Genomic DNA, 14359 nt, shown 5'->3' with positions numbered 1-14359 from the left:
GAAATAAATTTGTATTTGTTTTTTTGTTGTTGTTTTTTTCATTCTTTCAGAAAAGGTCACAACTGTGGGGTTAGAATAAATTCATTCAGAGCTTTCAGAAAGCAAATGAAGAGTATTTTACCTGAAAAAAGTCTTCATAAATTATACATTTAGATGTTAATGTATTTACAAAATGAAGTAAATGACTTTGGGATGTGAATAGTAATATCTTATCTGCCATTAAGTTAAAATTAAAATGTCATTGCTGTCATTTTTTGCTTTTGTTTTTGTTTTTTTGTGTTTTGCTGCCACAGTGAGAATGTTGATTCAAATGATGCATTTTAAATTTAAAGCAGGTTTTGTTTTGGAGCATGTAAAACCTTCAGATGAATTGGTAAAATTTAAAGGTTTAAAAATAAAACAAAGCTATTGTAAAGATTTACAGTATATATTTTCCTTTAATAATTTTAAAGTAGACTCTACTTTAAGTTCCTCTTGATTTAAACCAGTTGAGTTTCTATAGAAATAGCCTCTTTGGAGTCCAGATTTAGACAGTTCTGTGTTATTTATTTTACCCCAATTTGGAGATGATCAAAGCTTTTCTTAAAGTGATCTATAATTAGGAGTATAGGAGAAAGGCATATTAAGGACAGGATAATTTGGCACGTGTTGCTTCTTACAATTTAGTAAAAGCAAATGTCAAGCAGCTGAGCTGTGGCAGACCACCACAGACGTCTGATAAATTACCTCTAAATATTGCAGCTTATCCCTCTGTAATGTGACGCTGGTGTGAGATTGCAAACCGACAGTCAGCTGCCATAACTAAGCAGATTTTCTGAGCTGGAGTGATTATGGGCTTTTGACTGTCTGACAGTGTGGCTGTGGTGTTGACACAACTTGTTTACAGTGTCCACTTTGAGTGGAACTTGTGGTCAGAGAGTTGACTTGTATGCTTTTTAATACGACTTTTGTACATTAGACACGAAAAAGAATAGAATGATGGGTAAATAATTGATCAAAATGATATCATCATACAATTATACAGAGAAATTGTTCAGTTATATTTCCAATTACAAAGCATATGCTTTCTTTATGCCACTGACATTTTTATCCAGTTTAATGGGTCCTAAAAGCCTTTTACACCTCAACACAAACCCTGGCGTAGCAGCTAAGAGGAGCTAAAGTTCCCCAATGCTGACAATATCACCATGAACCCCATTACTTCCTCTAGCTGCGACTTCTTTTCTTGCTTTTCCTGTTTCTCACTGATGAATGTAATGCCAGACTTGTGTATGCCCGCCTGTATTCTAGCTGCAGCCTAAAAACCTCGTTACTTCCTTTGGTCTCCAAGCAACCAGCACAGCAAAACTCAGGCACGATTTGGAGGAGTGCGCCTTGTTCCTCTACTCTGAGATCCATTCTGTCAGGATAAAATGCTACTTTCTATAAAAGGACCTTTGATACACATACCCATTAGTGTTTTGTTTTCCAAAGACAAAAGTAAATCTTAGTTGCCCATCTAAATGTTGAACTTGTGATGTTATGAGAGCGGAAAAAAAACGGCCTCTTTTGAATTAGACTCTAGTTTGACCAGAAATCCTGCTGACAAAAATCAATTGACCATTTATGTATCTTAGTATTACCATTAATAAGAAGTTTATATTGTTTACATTGTCAAAAGAGTTTGATTTCCATCATGTTAAAATGTCTTTGGGTAAGAAGCTAAACCTACGAATGTAGGTGTGTGCTGATCATTCTGTAAATGGTTCCTTTAACGCTTTGTTAAATGGAATAGAAAGTTCTGCAAATTATTGCCAAATTGAATTGGAAATGGTGTGCGACATAAATAAATAAATGAACGTTTTAAAATGTAAGCAAGTCAGTCGATATGATACCCAAGATGACAACTTCAGAAAAAAAATGGCTGTCTTAAGAAAGATCATATTCTTGGATTAATCCTGAGATGAAAAAAAATTCACTAGTTAATTTCCTTTTCAATTTCTCTCAAAAGTATTTTGATCAAGATGATGACATTCACAACTACAGTTTGAATTTTGTAGACACATAAGGGGAATTGGAAGTAGTTTGAATGGGGAATTGAAAGCTAACATACGAGTCATAAAAAAACTAAAACTTTATCATGCTCATGGGAAACTACAGCTCTTATCTGCCTCTTTTTCAGACATGCTTTCTTTTCCTCTCTACCAATGAAGGACAGCGTTATTAATAGTTTGCAGCAAGCCTGTTTGTGCGTGAGAGCATGTATATTTAGCTTTGTGGGGTCTTTATCCCCCAGCCAGGCTTCTCGTAGTGTGGGAAGAAGATTGTGCTGAGTGGAATCCTTGCATGAACGACACATGTAAAACATTTTCTGCTACCGGGTTTTGCAAAAGCAACATAAGTGTTTTTTTTTTCTTCCATGTGTGCAATAGGATCTACAGACTACATTCATTGTTTGTTTGTTTTTCAGGAGCTGAGGAGCAGGACTTCTCTGGAGACCCAGAAACTGGATCTAATGGATGAAGTGTCCTACCTGAAGCTGAAGCTGGTCACCATGGAGGAAACACGAACGAACACAAACCCTCAGGATGCTGCAAATGCAAAGAACAACAAAGCTGAGGTATGGAATGTCAACCAACTTCACTCAAAGATAGCAAAAACGCCATTTTTGTTCTGTGAACAACTTGACTTATGACAATTTTTACATGCTTTACACAAAGATATGGGCTTTTTAAGCACAGTGTATGTAACTTTCCTTTTTGATTTTAATGAAAAACAGGTTGTTATGCTTTGTGTTGCACAGTAAGTTATGTCTAAATCCTATTTATCAACAGACAAACCTTCAACAATATTTAAGCATGTATTGCAGCAGCTTCTTTGATATTTTTGTGGGATTTAATGTTTTTTTTCAGGCTTTATAATCACTATCAAAAATAATCTGGGTGTTTCTTACATAAAGTTTCTATGGTTGAAAGAACTTAAGTAAGTAAGTTGGGCTAAATTTGGTCTATAAATCCTAGTTTTCCTAAATTTTTTCTAAGGTTTTGTTTGTATTAGTTTATTTCTACCTTCAAATTCATACTTTATTACTAATATTACAGATGCATGTAGTGTAGTTTTGCTTTATGGGACCTTTAGACATGCTTCATATATTATGTATGTCACTTATTTATTTGACTTCTGAGTCTCCAGAGAAGTCCTGCTGAAATTTTCTTTAACCGTTTCACTAATAGCTAATGTATGCACCATGTCCAAAATTAATGGTTAGTCTGGCACAGGGGTTCCCCATTGAGTTCTTTGGGACAGAAATATAACTTAGAAAAGAAAGATGCTGACAGTGAGAATTAGTTTTCAACCAATTTCTGCTCTTTGTTTTTAACTCTCTTTAGATTGTTGTGTGTCTTCCTAAGAGGCATCTGCTGAAAGTAATCTAAGTTTCAAGCTGACTACTAGAAGCAATTGTTAATTAGTTGTATTTAATGTATGCAGGGAAATAAGTAGCCTTAAAATATTCTTTGTGTGACTCACCTGTTGGCTGGTGGCTCAGGAAAGAGAAGTGTGACGTATGGAACGCGTGTTAATATTTGCAAAATCAAAATAAGATTAAAAAGCAAAACGTTTGGCTATTTATTTAAATTGTTAATTTCATGGAGTGTCATTTTTGTACAGTAGTTTACTAAAATAAAATAAAATAAAAATAGAATCAGGTGGACAAATTTGAATTTGCTTTTAATCTGACTCTCAGAGTGGTCAAACTATGCCACTGCATCATAAATATACACATACATTAACTTTAGTATTTGGTTAAAAGGTTTTTTTAAAATTTTTTTTAGCAAGTTTCATTTTAATGATTGCCATTTTCAGCCAAACAGCAAGCTTCTTTTATATTAAAAATTTGCAAGTTAATTTAAATTGGTTGGATTTCTTGGCACAGACTCAGTTAATTGAAGTAGTCCATAAATTATTGATGAGGTTTCATCAAGTGCCATTCGTTCTCTATCCCAAGAGCCTTTTGATGTGTGTTTAGTTGGAACTCACAACTTTGTTTAACCAGCTGTTGATCTGAGGTGAAGTTAAAGACTTTCAGTGTAGGTCTCGGTCATCATTTTACCGTTCACTTTGTGCAGTACACCAGTAGCACTACGTAATTAAATCTGGAAGACACTGTAGATTCCAGAAGTTTACCATTTGATTCTTTTAGCCAAGTGTAGCAGGTTAGACAAGCAACAGGTTTTTGTTTCACATGAACCTCTTGAAACTTTCATTCTCCCAGCTGTTTTTTATTGGTTTGAATTTCCCTCTAAAACTAGTCAACAAAGCACACATATATAAAAGTTTTTTCCTCAGGTCTATGCAATAGTAATCAGGTGTTGAAATACCTGCTCTTTTGTTTTGGAACTATTACATATGCAATATGAATGCAACAAAAACATTCCAACACCACAATAAGTCACTGGCACAGTTAATAGTGGAATCTTTGAGAGTTTCAGTGCTTAGATGTGTATCTCAAACAAGCCAGAACACGTCAGGTGGTTTCAACAACAGCCAGTAAGTTCATAGTACAAAAATAGCCTTATTAAAAGATTTTTAAAGAAAGCGTACTTCACCTCAAGGCCTTCAAAATATCACAAGATTGCAATGTGATTAAAATGCTCCCTGCAAAAGGAGTTTAATTCCCTGTGTTATCTGATTTGTTTCTAATGGACAACGCTCAGTTATGTAATTTGCAATGAAAGCTTTAACATCATTCTAAAGTTAAGCTGAAAAATAACAGAGGACATTACATGCCATCACTATTCATGGTGTTATAAGATTCAATATAGTAGGTTAGGAAAATGTAACGGATCATTTAAAACTGCATCGTACTCCAAGAGCTACAGCAGTTGCATTAAAACCTGTTGAGATGATGTAATTTATAGAAAGTGAAAGGTTGCGTGGCAGTGTGTCTCTGAATCAGAGTTTCTATTCAGCTTAGCAGCAAGTTTCTGCTCCACTGAAGTTAGAAACAATCCCATTAAGACCTTCATGGTCTCAAATAATAACGCTCAAATGCATGTGTTCCAGCCTTATCTGTTTAACTGTCTTTTTTTGTGATAGTTATTTTCTTTGTGTGCAACTTGTTTTTTTGACACTAAGCTGCTCCCCACTGGCACAGCAGACCCTAAGAATGCTCTTGTGACTTGGCATTTGAGCATTAAGTAGGGCTGTGCTTCTACTGAATAAACTTGATGCAGCATTCTAGATGTGCAGAGGCCAGTAATATGTGGATGGAAAGTGATAAGCATCAGTGGTAGCAGATAGGGAGGAGGAAGCAGCAAGTGGGAGGTAACATGATGATTAAAAACAGAAAAAAAATCAGAATGGAAAGAATGTGCTGTTAAAACAAACCTGTCCTATAAGAAATGCATCGTTACCAAGAAAGATATTTGCAATACAAATCCTGTTGCCTAAAACCAACCGTCATCTGTTTGGTTCTGTGAGTGATCCATGGTGTGACCAGACTCTACCAAAAACATTTATAATGTTAGTTTCTCTCAGAAAAGAAGATGAAAAGCTGAGCTGAGCAAGTTTCAAATTCTTTCTAAACGCCATATCTTTAGTTCCATCTCCTAGTCAATCGTTCCATCCTGGAAGCTCTTTAGAGCTAATTTTCAGACCATATTCTACTGGTTGACAAAAAATAGATTTTTTTTATTTTTATTGCTGTTTGAATTACCTAATTATCCTAAGTAACTATGTTAATCTTCATCTTCCTGTTTGCAACCATGAATCAACGCAAGCGGAAAGGGAGCTAATCCTTCTAATGTAACACTTCTTGCAGGTCTTCGCTGTGGTTTCTGTCATACACAAGATTTTTTAAGTGGAATTATTATTCCACTGTTTACCTTTGAGTTTGTCAGAGAGAAGTGCAGAGCTGATGAGTGTTTGAGTGAGGTTACCAACCAGAATGTTGTTCAGTCACACATTTCACCTTCACCTCTGTTTTGCATGTGTAAGTTACTAATTGGGATTACTAATTCTCATTTTATTTTTGCTTGTTAGATGGTTCTGATTGATTGAAGTAGGGTTTTGTGTAGAGGCTCCAAGCAGTCAGTAGCTTGCCCACACTGAGTAAAACAAAAACATTTTATTTGATCCATTTTGACTCTCACCATTAATACATAAAGGAACTGCCCTATTAAAGAGGCGACGTAGATACTTGGACTTCAGCTGTGGATGGTTTTTCTGTTGCTTTTTCACAAACTTGCAACACTTGTAAATAGAACAGGTTTGGACACACTGTGATGTGTCCAAACACACTTAAGACAACAATGTAGACTAACTGCTGCAGGGTGTAAGACACTGACAGCTGGTATCAACTTCACAAAGCACCACTGTAAAGAATGTATCCCTTTAAATATTTTGTTTATGGAGAAAGGTCCCAAGGCTCTCACAGCCAACAATTCTTCTACAAAGCTGTGGTCTTTAGCTTTTGTCGGAGAGATGGGAGCTGGAATAGTAAAAGTAATGATGTGTGTTTGTGTGTGCGCTTTGTAACAGCTGCAAGGCTCCAGTGAGCTGTCATGAGGAATGACAGGCATCCGTTCTGAGCATTCCTGGGGGTAAAACACTTTCACCTCAGGAAACTACACCAGCACCACACAGAAAAAAACTTGCAGCCAACCGACGATCGCCTGGGAATGACGCGTTTAGTTTGATGGTGCATTTTTCAGGTTATGCGACAAGCTTCTAAAATATTTCACGACTGTGAGATGAGGCTGTTTCTCTGGGCAAGCATTTATCAAGTTATTTTGTATAAAACAAGGGTTATGTGTTTTTTTGTTTCCCTCACTGCTTCTGTTTTTATTATCGCTCTCTATACTTCTATCTTCTCATCTAGTCTTGCTCATTCTTGTGGATCTAAACTTTGTAAGACGGGGACAAAGAAAGGCTAATCTTGGAGATAATTATCATTCTGTGTAGACTAAAAATAGCTGGAAATTGATTAATATATGTAACTGAGATTTTGCTTCCACACAACCAGTCTTGCTTGTAATATTTTAAAGTGGTTTTTAGTAATAGTTAGACAGGATTTCTAAAGGTTTTTCTTTGGTGTTTAGCTGCTTTTTTATTCTTTTTTTACTCAAATGATGATTTATATTTATATTTTTATAGTATACTGAGACAGAAATCTGTATTTGTGCATGCAAAAGGTCATGCCCTCCTTACAGCTTAAAGCTTTGCATAGAGTGGATGATCAGCAGAGGGAAAATGCATCTTTAAGTCAGGTCATTGCTGACTTTTTATTTATTAGTTTGTTTGTTGTTTATTAATCACATCACATTGTTTTAGCACTGAAATAATTTTTTTTGCCGTTGTGTTTATTCCTGATTTTTAGCCCATTCTACTGTCTCCCGATCTTATTCCTTTAGAGAAGATAAATTAAGAAGGTCATAACGTTTGCACTGTAGGACTGTGAATTAGCACAGTACGGCCCACTTAACAGTGAATTATCAACTCACTAACTGTGTGCATCTCCCATTTAAACCATGAGATGTTTCTTTCCTCGACTCTCCAAACTTACCTGGACCCTCTGCTTCTGCCACTGACCCCAGAGAAATCCATCAGCAAGCTCATCCCCTCCTTTCCTGTCAGTCGTCCCACATGGCAGCTGTGGGGAAGTGGAGCACAAAGCCTGGCGCGTGTTCAGTTTACATATTTGAACATGTATCTATGTGTCACACTATTTCTGCAATGTGAGATGGTGAGGAAAGATGCCTAGCCTCTGTCTGACCCAAGGCAAACTTTTTCATTGTTACAACCACAATTTGGATTTTTTTTTTTTCCCCCCCTGGGTCAAATAGATGTTTTGTGTGGCTTTTTTCTGTTTATTATGCTTGCTGTTCTTTAAAATTGCATTTTAATCCACAGCCAGGGGAGTTCAAGACAATAGAAGACATATTTCCATCTGCAGACTAAATTAAGAAACAAGTCATCCAGTGATCATCTTCTCTCTTTTTTTTCTTCCTATTGTTGCATCTAACTTCAGTGTATTTCTCTTTCCCTCTCCTTACATCTCTCCATTTGACATCGTCTGCCTCTTCTCATTTATCCTCCACCCCTGCCAGTGTGTGGTAAATCTCATCAGTGAGCTCCAGGAGCAGATGTGCAAGTTTCAGGAGGAGATCAGCACTCGCATCCAGGAGAAACGGGCACTTGAGGAGAAGGAAGCCCGACAGGGGGACCCAAGTGGCAGCCCAGTTCAGAGCACCGATCCTAATGCTGGATCAAACCTGAGCTCTGCTTCCCTGAAACACAGTGGAGAAAGACAGACTGTGCATGTATGGAAATTGATGATGGAAGAACTCCTCTTACAATACTTCCACCATTTTTCCTTCTCTTCTCCTCTCCCCTCTTAACTAGTCCACAAACTTCTGCTGGTATTTGGAAATTTCCACAGAATCAAACTAACAACCTCTCTTGTGTGTGTGTGTGTGTGGAGTGAATCATCTGTATGTGGCCCTCAGGATGTTGGGGTGACGCTCTGCTGTGGTTTTGGCAGAAATCAAAACTTTCGATTAGTTTTCCAAATACCTCCATTCATTTGAGGAGCTACAGTCCAATGAGTGCTTCCAAAATTGAGGCATTTGTATTGCATACCACCACAAATGGCAGAGAGTGGCACGGTTCAAGATGTGTAGAAGAAATGTATGTTGCTGTGGGCCTGGTTCTCTTCTGAAGACCCTGGGAATACTGTAAGAGAGGCTTGCATCTTGATTCTTTTTCCTAATTCCTAATAAATTATATAGAAAATCTGGTGGATTCAGACTGAACACTGAAAGTGGGTCAAATTAGTACGCTGTACTAACAGCACAGAGTAACTGACTGTGGTACACAAAATATAGTTACTTTTTAGGTTAGGTTAGTTTTTTTTTTTTAATTGAACAAATCTTCAACTGTTCATATTATTTGATGAGAGAATATGTTTTCTACAATAAGATACATTCATTTTATCCCACTTTACACATTATGACTGCCAATAAGTGCAAAGGTTGCTGCAACTCTGATTAATGGTAGAGCCTCAGCAATCTCTCTCTGCTCTTGCTCCTTAAATAACTGGAACATTTGGAAGACATTTTCACCTAAAATGAGTTTTCTTTCATAAATCTCTTCAAATCAGTGTTTTTGGGTCAGTGTTATGTTTTTGTTGGATCGGATGTGGTTTGTTTGCATGATGATTATTGCTCTGGTTACTAACAAAGTTTATGTCTGCTTCCTCCTACTCTGACCAGGTGGATGGGTCATGTAATAATAATTATGGCTTTACAAAGTTTCCCTCATACAGTGATAATGGTCAGCGGGCAGATGTGCAACCTGGACGCCTTCCAGTCGTGTTTTTTGGGTTTATTCTTTCCCTGGCTGCTGATAACTGCACGTTGTGGTGTCTGTTTCAGGAGGATCATGTTTCCCCATATTAACCAGAGCACTGTACAGCCCTGGAAACCTTTTATATAACTGCACATGAGCCTGATGACTCCAGTCCCATTCATGTGTTAGCATGCATACGGCCCATTCTGAAACCTTGGGAGAGGGGGGTGGAAAGAAGAAAAACTTGGACAAGTTGATAAATCTATCGTTTAACCTTCTAAAAATAGTAATGTGTTTGGTTTGTCTGCAGGATTTGCTTCAAGAAGTCAAGCAGCTGACAAGCAAAGTGCAGGAGCTGGAGGGAGAAAAGAGCCAGTATGAGAGGAAACTCAGGGCCACCAAGGTACACAGAGTTGATTCGCTCTGCTCACACGTGAATGCACATGTCACATGTGGTGTGTTTTACCACGGACATGTGCAGAAGAAGAAACAGATGTTCTCTTTGTGTTAGTGCCAGTGTGATTCAGAAGGGAAAATCAGCTGTGGGGCTTATATTGTTTCATTATATCAGATCTTTATCATTTATCACAAAGGAGGCTAATATAGGTTGACGTAAACTGCAGGAGTAGTTGAAGGAGATGGTACATTTCCAAAAACACAAACAGCAGAGACTAGACGTTTCTTGTCTTCACTAATAAACTAGAGTATAAGCGTATAAGCATATGTGGTAGATTGTGCTTTTACATTTATTTTATATATATATTTTATTTTATTTTTTCCTTTAATGTTTAATTAGATCTGAATATTAAGTATATCATTTTAAACGAGGGCAATTTTATGCTTGGACTTTAGCTAACCAGAAAAAGATAAGGTACAATCAATGTTTTACATACTTTACTATTAATGCCAACTAATAACCATTCCTTTATGGCCATTAAAAGACGTAGTTGAGTAGATTTAATCTGAAATAGTCGATTTTTCTAAAGTATCCTAAAACATGCTACCACTTAAATTTTAGATGAATTTATGCACATTTAGTCAATTGATTATATATTCTGGTTCAGAAGAAATAGTTTGATTTTGCAGACTAGTAATGGGTCCTTACATGATTTGCTTCAGAAAGAGCTGGCCTGTTTATGAATACTGCAAGACATAAAGCGGTGGTATGATGTCACATCCTAGATTAACAAGGCTTGATGAAGTTTGAGAGGAATCCCATTTTTGAAGCACATCTGATTCAAATAAAGCCAGATTGTCACATCAAGTTGTGGCTCAATATGTGGGATATGCAGATATTAAAGCTGCTTAAAATTGGAATTAATTAATCCCGATCTATTTATCCATCCAAATCCATCTTCCACATTTAAAGCCTGGAAGTTTTTGTAAAAACAACAAATTGATTCAAACATTGAAAATGGTTTGAAAATAAGAGCTCTGAAGATTTGTGTCTGGAAATTCTGTAACTTTTAAGGTGGGAAATGTGAAACTTTGAATCAACCGCCCAGCCACATTCCAATGCAAAATGAACTTTAATAAAACTGCTAATTGTTTGTAATGTTTCACCCTAACTCACTGTATGCACTGACTCTCTTAGATGTTTAATAAATGCCTGTAAGAAGGTCGATTCACTTGTGGGACCACCGCATGTGCCATTGTAGCCCTGTCGGCTCGCAATTAAATTAGGAGGCTAATACATTTGTTTCAAATTGGAACGTTCCAATTTTTGAATGTATTCCATATTTTTAAAACTATTTTGCCGCTTGAGATAAGTTGTGGATGTTTTTTCCTGCTGAGCAGCAAAGTTAAAAACTACAACAAAAATCTCTTAACACATTGCTTCTTACTGATTAATCTAAAGGTCAAACTGCTGTTGCTTCTCTGTGCTCACAGTGCTCCTTTCCTCCTCTCCTTCCTCTTCTTTCACTCTCTCGTCCTCTCTTCTCCTCCTCAATTAACTCCTCTCTGTGGCTTGCTCTCTTCACTTTTTTCCCCCTCCCTCACTCGTGATTACTCTCTTCCTGCCGTCCCCTCTCTAGCTCTCCATCTCTTACTCTCTCCATGTGTGTTACCAGTCGCTCATGACCCAGCTGTCCAGCCTCAAGCTGACTGTGGAGCACACACAGCTGGAGAAGCAGCACTGGGAGGAGCGCTGGCGCAGCGCACAGGTGCCTCCTCTTCTTTCTGCTCTTCGCTTCCATCACTTTTATGATTTTATTTATTTATTTTTTTTTTATCTCAACGTGCCGCCTTCCTCTTCTTTTTGAGGTCGCCCCCAACAATGCGCTCCCTCTTTGCTCTCAGCGTTCCTCTCGGCCATGTGTCGTCCAAATTGTGCTATTTTGGGTTTACAGCCTTTCTTTTCGCCAATGAACTCAGTTGTTCCCCCGCCGTGTGGTAACTTAATGTTTGTCAATACTCTTATGTATTTACTTTTAGTTTTATTAAAGTTGAGGTTAGCATGTCTATGTGCTATTGTGTCCAGAAGCAGACTCCTGAAGATGAATTTTCCTGCCCTCACTTTTTTTATATGCAAGTTTGCATGGATTGTGTCCATATAAGGCTACTATGAATGCGTCAGCTGTGTCTGCCTGGAGGTTTTATTTCTGTTACGTCTAGTAAAGGAGCAGCCTTGATTCCAAATGGCTGTCATTGAATTTCATTTTCTGGTAGAATCCTTTTACTTGTTTTCAAACTATATTTTATTCACCTTTATCTACACCAAAATAAAAGTGAAACATCATGCACATAACATAAACTATGAGCTAGTAGCTGTGGAACCTGTGCGCCCTTTGAATTATTCTGTGGTTTTGGCCGCTTCCTCCTTCATTCTACATCTGTACCGTAGCATCAATGCTTCTTTTGAAAAGCAGCTTTAAGAGGCATTAAGCTAACTTTCATAGCACGCCAGAATAACCACAAAAGTCTGTGCATCAACTTGTTTTTTGACTCCTGTTTTTTGCGGCTCAACAATGAGCGCTTCCTGTTAAACTGCTTATCATCGCTGATCAATTCGTTCAGGAATGCACTTGTTTTATGTAAATAACATCTAGATTCTCATTTCGTTTAGCTCCAAAGATGCAAGAAAAGGTTAATTTTGTTGTGAAATTGATATTTATTTAGCTGGTAGAGTTTCAATTGGAGTCGTCTCCCAGTGGAAGCAAGAAGGATAAAATTCCTTGCTTTCGGTTCCGCTTCCAAACTATTTCAGGTCATGTACAGTAGGTTTTCAAAGACGTAGCCAGATGGGGCCCTCGGATAACCTTCAGCCGGGGCTCTACTGCTGCTACATTACAATTTTGTGATTTATTGCACCACGTATGCAATTCAGTGCAAACATACTGAATTGCATACGTATGTTTGCAATTCAGTATGCAAACATACTGTTTGCATACTGTTTGTCCTGTTACCACAACAAACTTCAATATATTTTTTGGGGATTTTGTGTGACAGACCAACTCAAGTATGACATAATTGTCAAGTTGAAAACAAAATAAAAAATAGGTGGAAAATGGAAGTTTGATGAGATGAGACAAAATCCCCGAAGAAAAAATCCTATTGTGTGCAAAAGCTTTGCGATTTAGGTGGATGTTCATCTTTTAGCCTAATTGTGAAGCCAGAAGCTGAACTGAACGGTTCAGATGAAAAAAAAAACATGAATTTATTTGAATGGCTGAGTCACTGTGCCTTGACATAATTAAGACCTAAAAATATATACATTGTTCACACATTCTCTCCATTTAAAAATCACTATGAAAATCAGACCTCCTGGCCCCAGAGTTTTTAGGGAGGGAGCATCGGCACCTTCTTACATTTTTTATTTTTTTAAACTCTATTTGAAAATAAAGTTTATAGGAAGCTGAACAGTAATATACTTCACATGGCTTTAGCAAAATTTATGGGAGATTTCCTTGACTCACTGAGATATCTGCCAATGGGTTAGCCAAGACTGCAGCTACACTGGTCACCTCAAAGCCAGCTCACAGTTATCTACTTTGCTTCTGTTCACAGGCAGAAATCTCAGAGCTGCAGCAGCTTTTGCTCTCTAAAGACACAGAGATCGAGTGCTTGCAGACCCAGCTGCTGGCCAGAGGCGGCACCGCCAACAACAACGCAGAGAGAGGTACGCACGGCTGACAACCTGACTCACCCTCACAGACTCACATCAGTCAGCGCTGATGTGAGAGGCAGCCAGCGAAATGCAAGACTGTCAGTTCTGATCACTCTTAACACATAATCAACGTGTCCCTTTCTCCTCTGACAAGTACTTTATCTGTTCTTGACTCTCTGCTGCCCTCTGCTGTAGAGGAGGTGTATATCAAGCAGCTGATTAGCAAATGTAAGGCATGGTGAGCTTGATGTTCTCGTGGATCTGGTTTCCAACCAAACGTTCTGCAATTAAGATTTGCATTTCAGCAAATTAGAAAAAAAAAAAAGTGGAAGTAATTGGTAATTTATTGATCTGGCCTCTGGAGACCTGTTTGATTCGAGACCAGACCAGAAAAGATTGTGTGTCGAAACATTTAAAAAGCACAAAAACGTCCTGCATCCTTTTAAATCAGCGCACTGTAAAAAGTAATGTCTGCTAGTTGAAAATATAAGGTTCAATTTAATCTATGCAGTTGGTAAAAAAAAAAAAAATAAGAAAACAGAAATGCAAAATTTGCACTGCGTTAAGTTCAATATCTAGCTAATTAAATAAGAGGAAGTCATTGTCTTACGGTCGTCATCTTAATAAAAAAACTAGTTTAAAATCAGATATCATATTCCACAGCACTTCTTCTCAGACACAAAACTCTAGAGAGTCAATATAGTCATTTAAATATTACTTTTGTCGTTTTTCCTCTGATTCTGCCAACATTTTGTTTAATATCAGGATATCTTGAACAAAGAATTTACTGAAATTTTAATGGCAGGGGGACAGCTTGAGAAAGTTAAAAAATAATAAGAAGAATACATTACACAAAACATGGCACGGATGTGTAAGAAAACATTTCAATCTATTTTGATTTATTTTTAAAGTTATTAGTGCCTA

The 14359-nt window shown here is 37.4% G+C and overlaps 1 protein-coding gene across 8 annotated transcripts in view; it reads left to right on the top strand.

Annotated features, from left to right (window-relative positions):
• The window catches only part of ppfibp2b (PPFIA binding protein 2b), a 70588-nt gene that overhangs the window by 39586 nt on the left and 16643 nt on the right, over positions 1-14359 (top strand). For 4 of the 8 annotated variants that reach the window (XM_044125582.1, XM_044125585.1, XM_044125586.1 and 1 more), the window contains 3 exons: positions 2450-2599; positions 9638-9730; positions 13336-13447. In XM_044125582.1, coding sequence (XP_043981517.1) covers positions 2450-2599; positions 9638-9730; positions 13336-13447 — 355 coding nt within the window. Of the gene's footprint in view, positions 1-2449; positions 2600-8087; positions 8301-9637; positions 9731-11399; positions 11493-13335; positions 13448-14359 lie in introns of all 8 variants that reach the window. The other 4 variants (XM_044125578.1, XM_044125579.1, XM_044125581.1 and 1 more) reach the window with 2 other exon arrangements.

This window comes from Gambusia affinis, linkage group LG08 (genome assembly GCF_019740435.1).
Source record: "Gambusia affinis linkage group LG08, SWU_Gaff_1.0, whole genome shotgun sequence".
Lineage (NCBI taxonomy): Eukaryota > Metazoa > Chordata > Actinopteri > Cyprinodontiformes > Poeciliidae > Gambusia > Gambusia affinis.
Note: the sequence above shows the minus strand (reverse complement) of the source record. Positions and strands in the feature narration are given on the sequence as shown.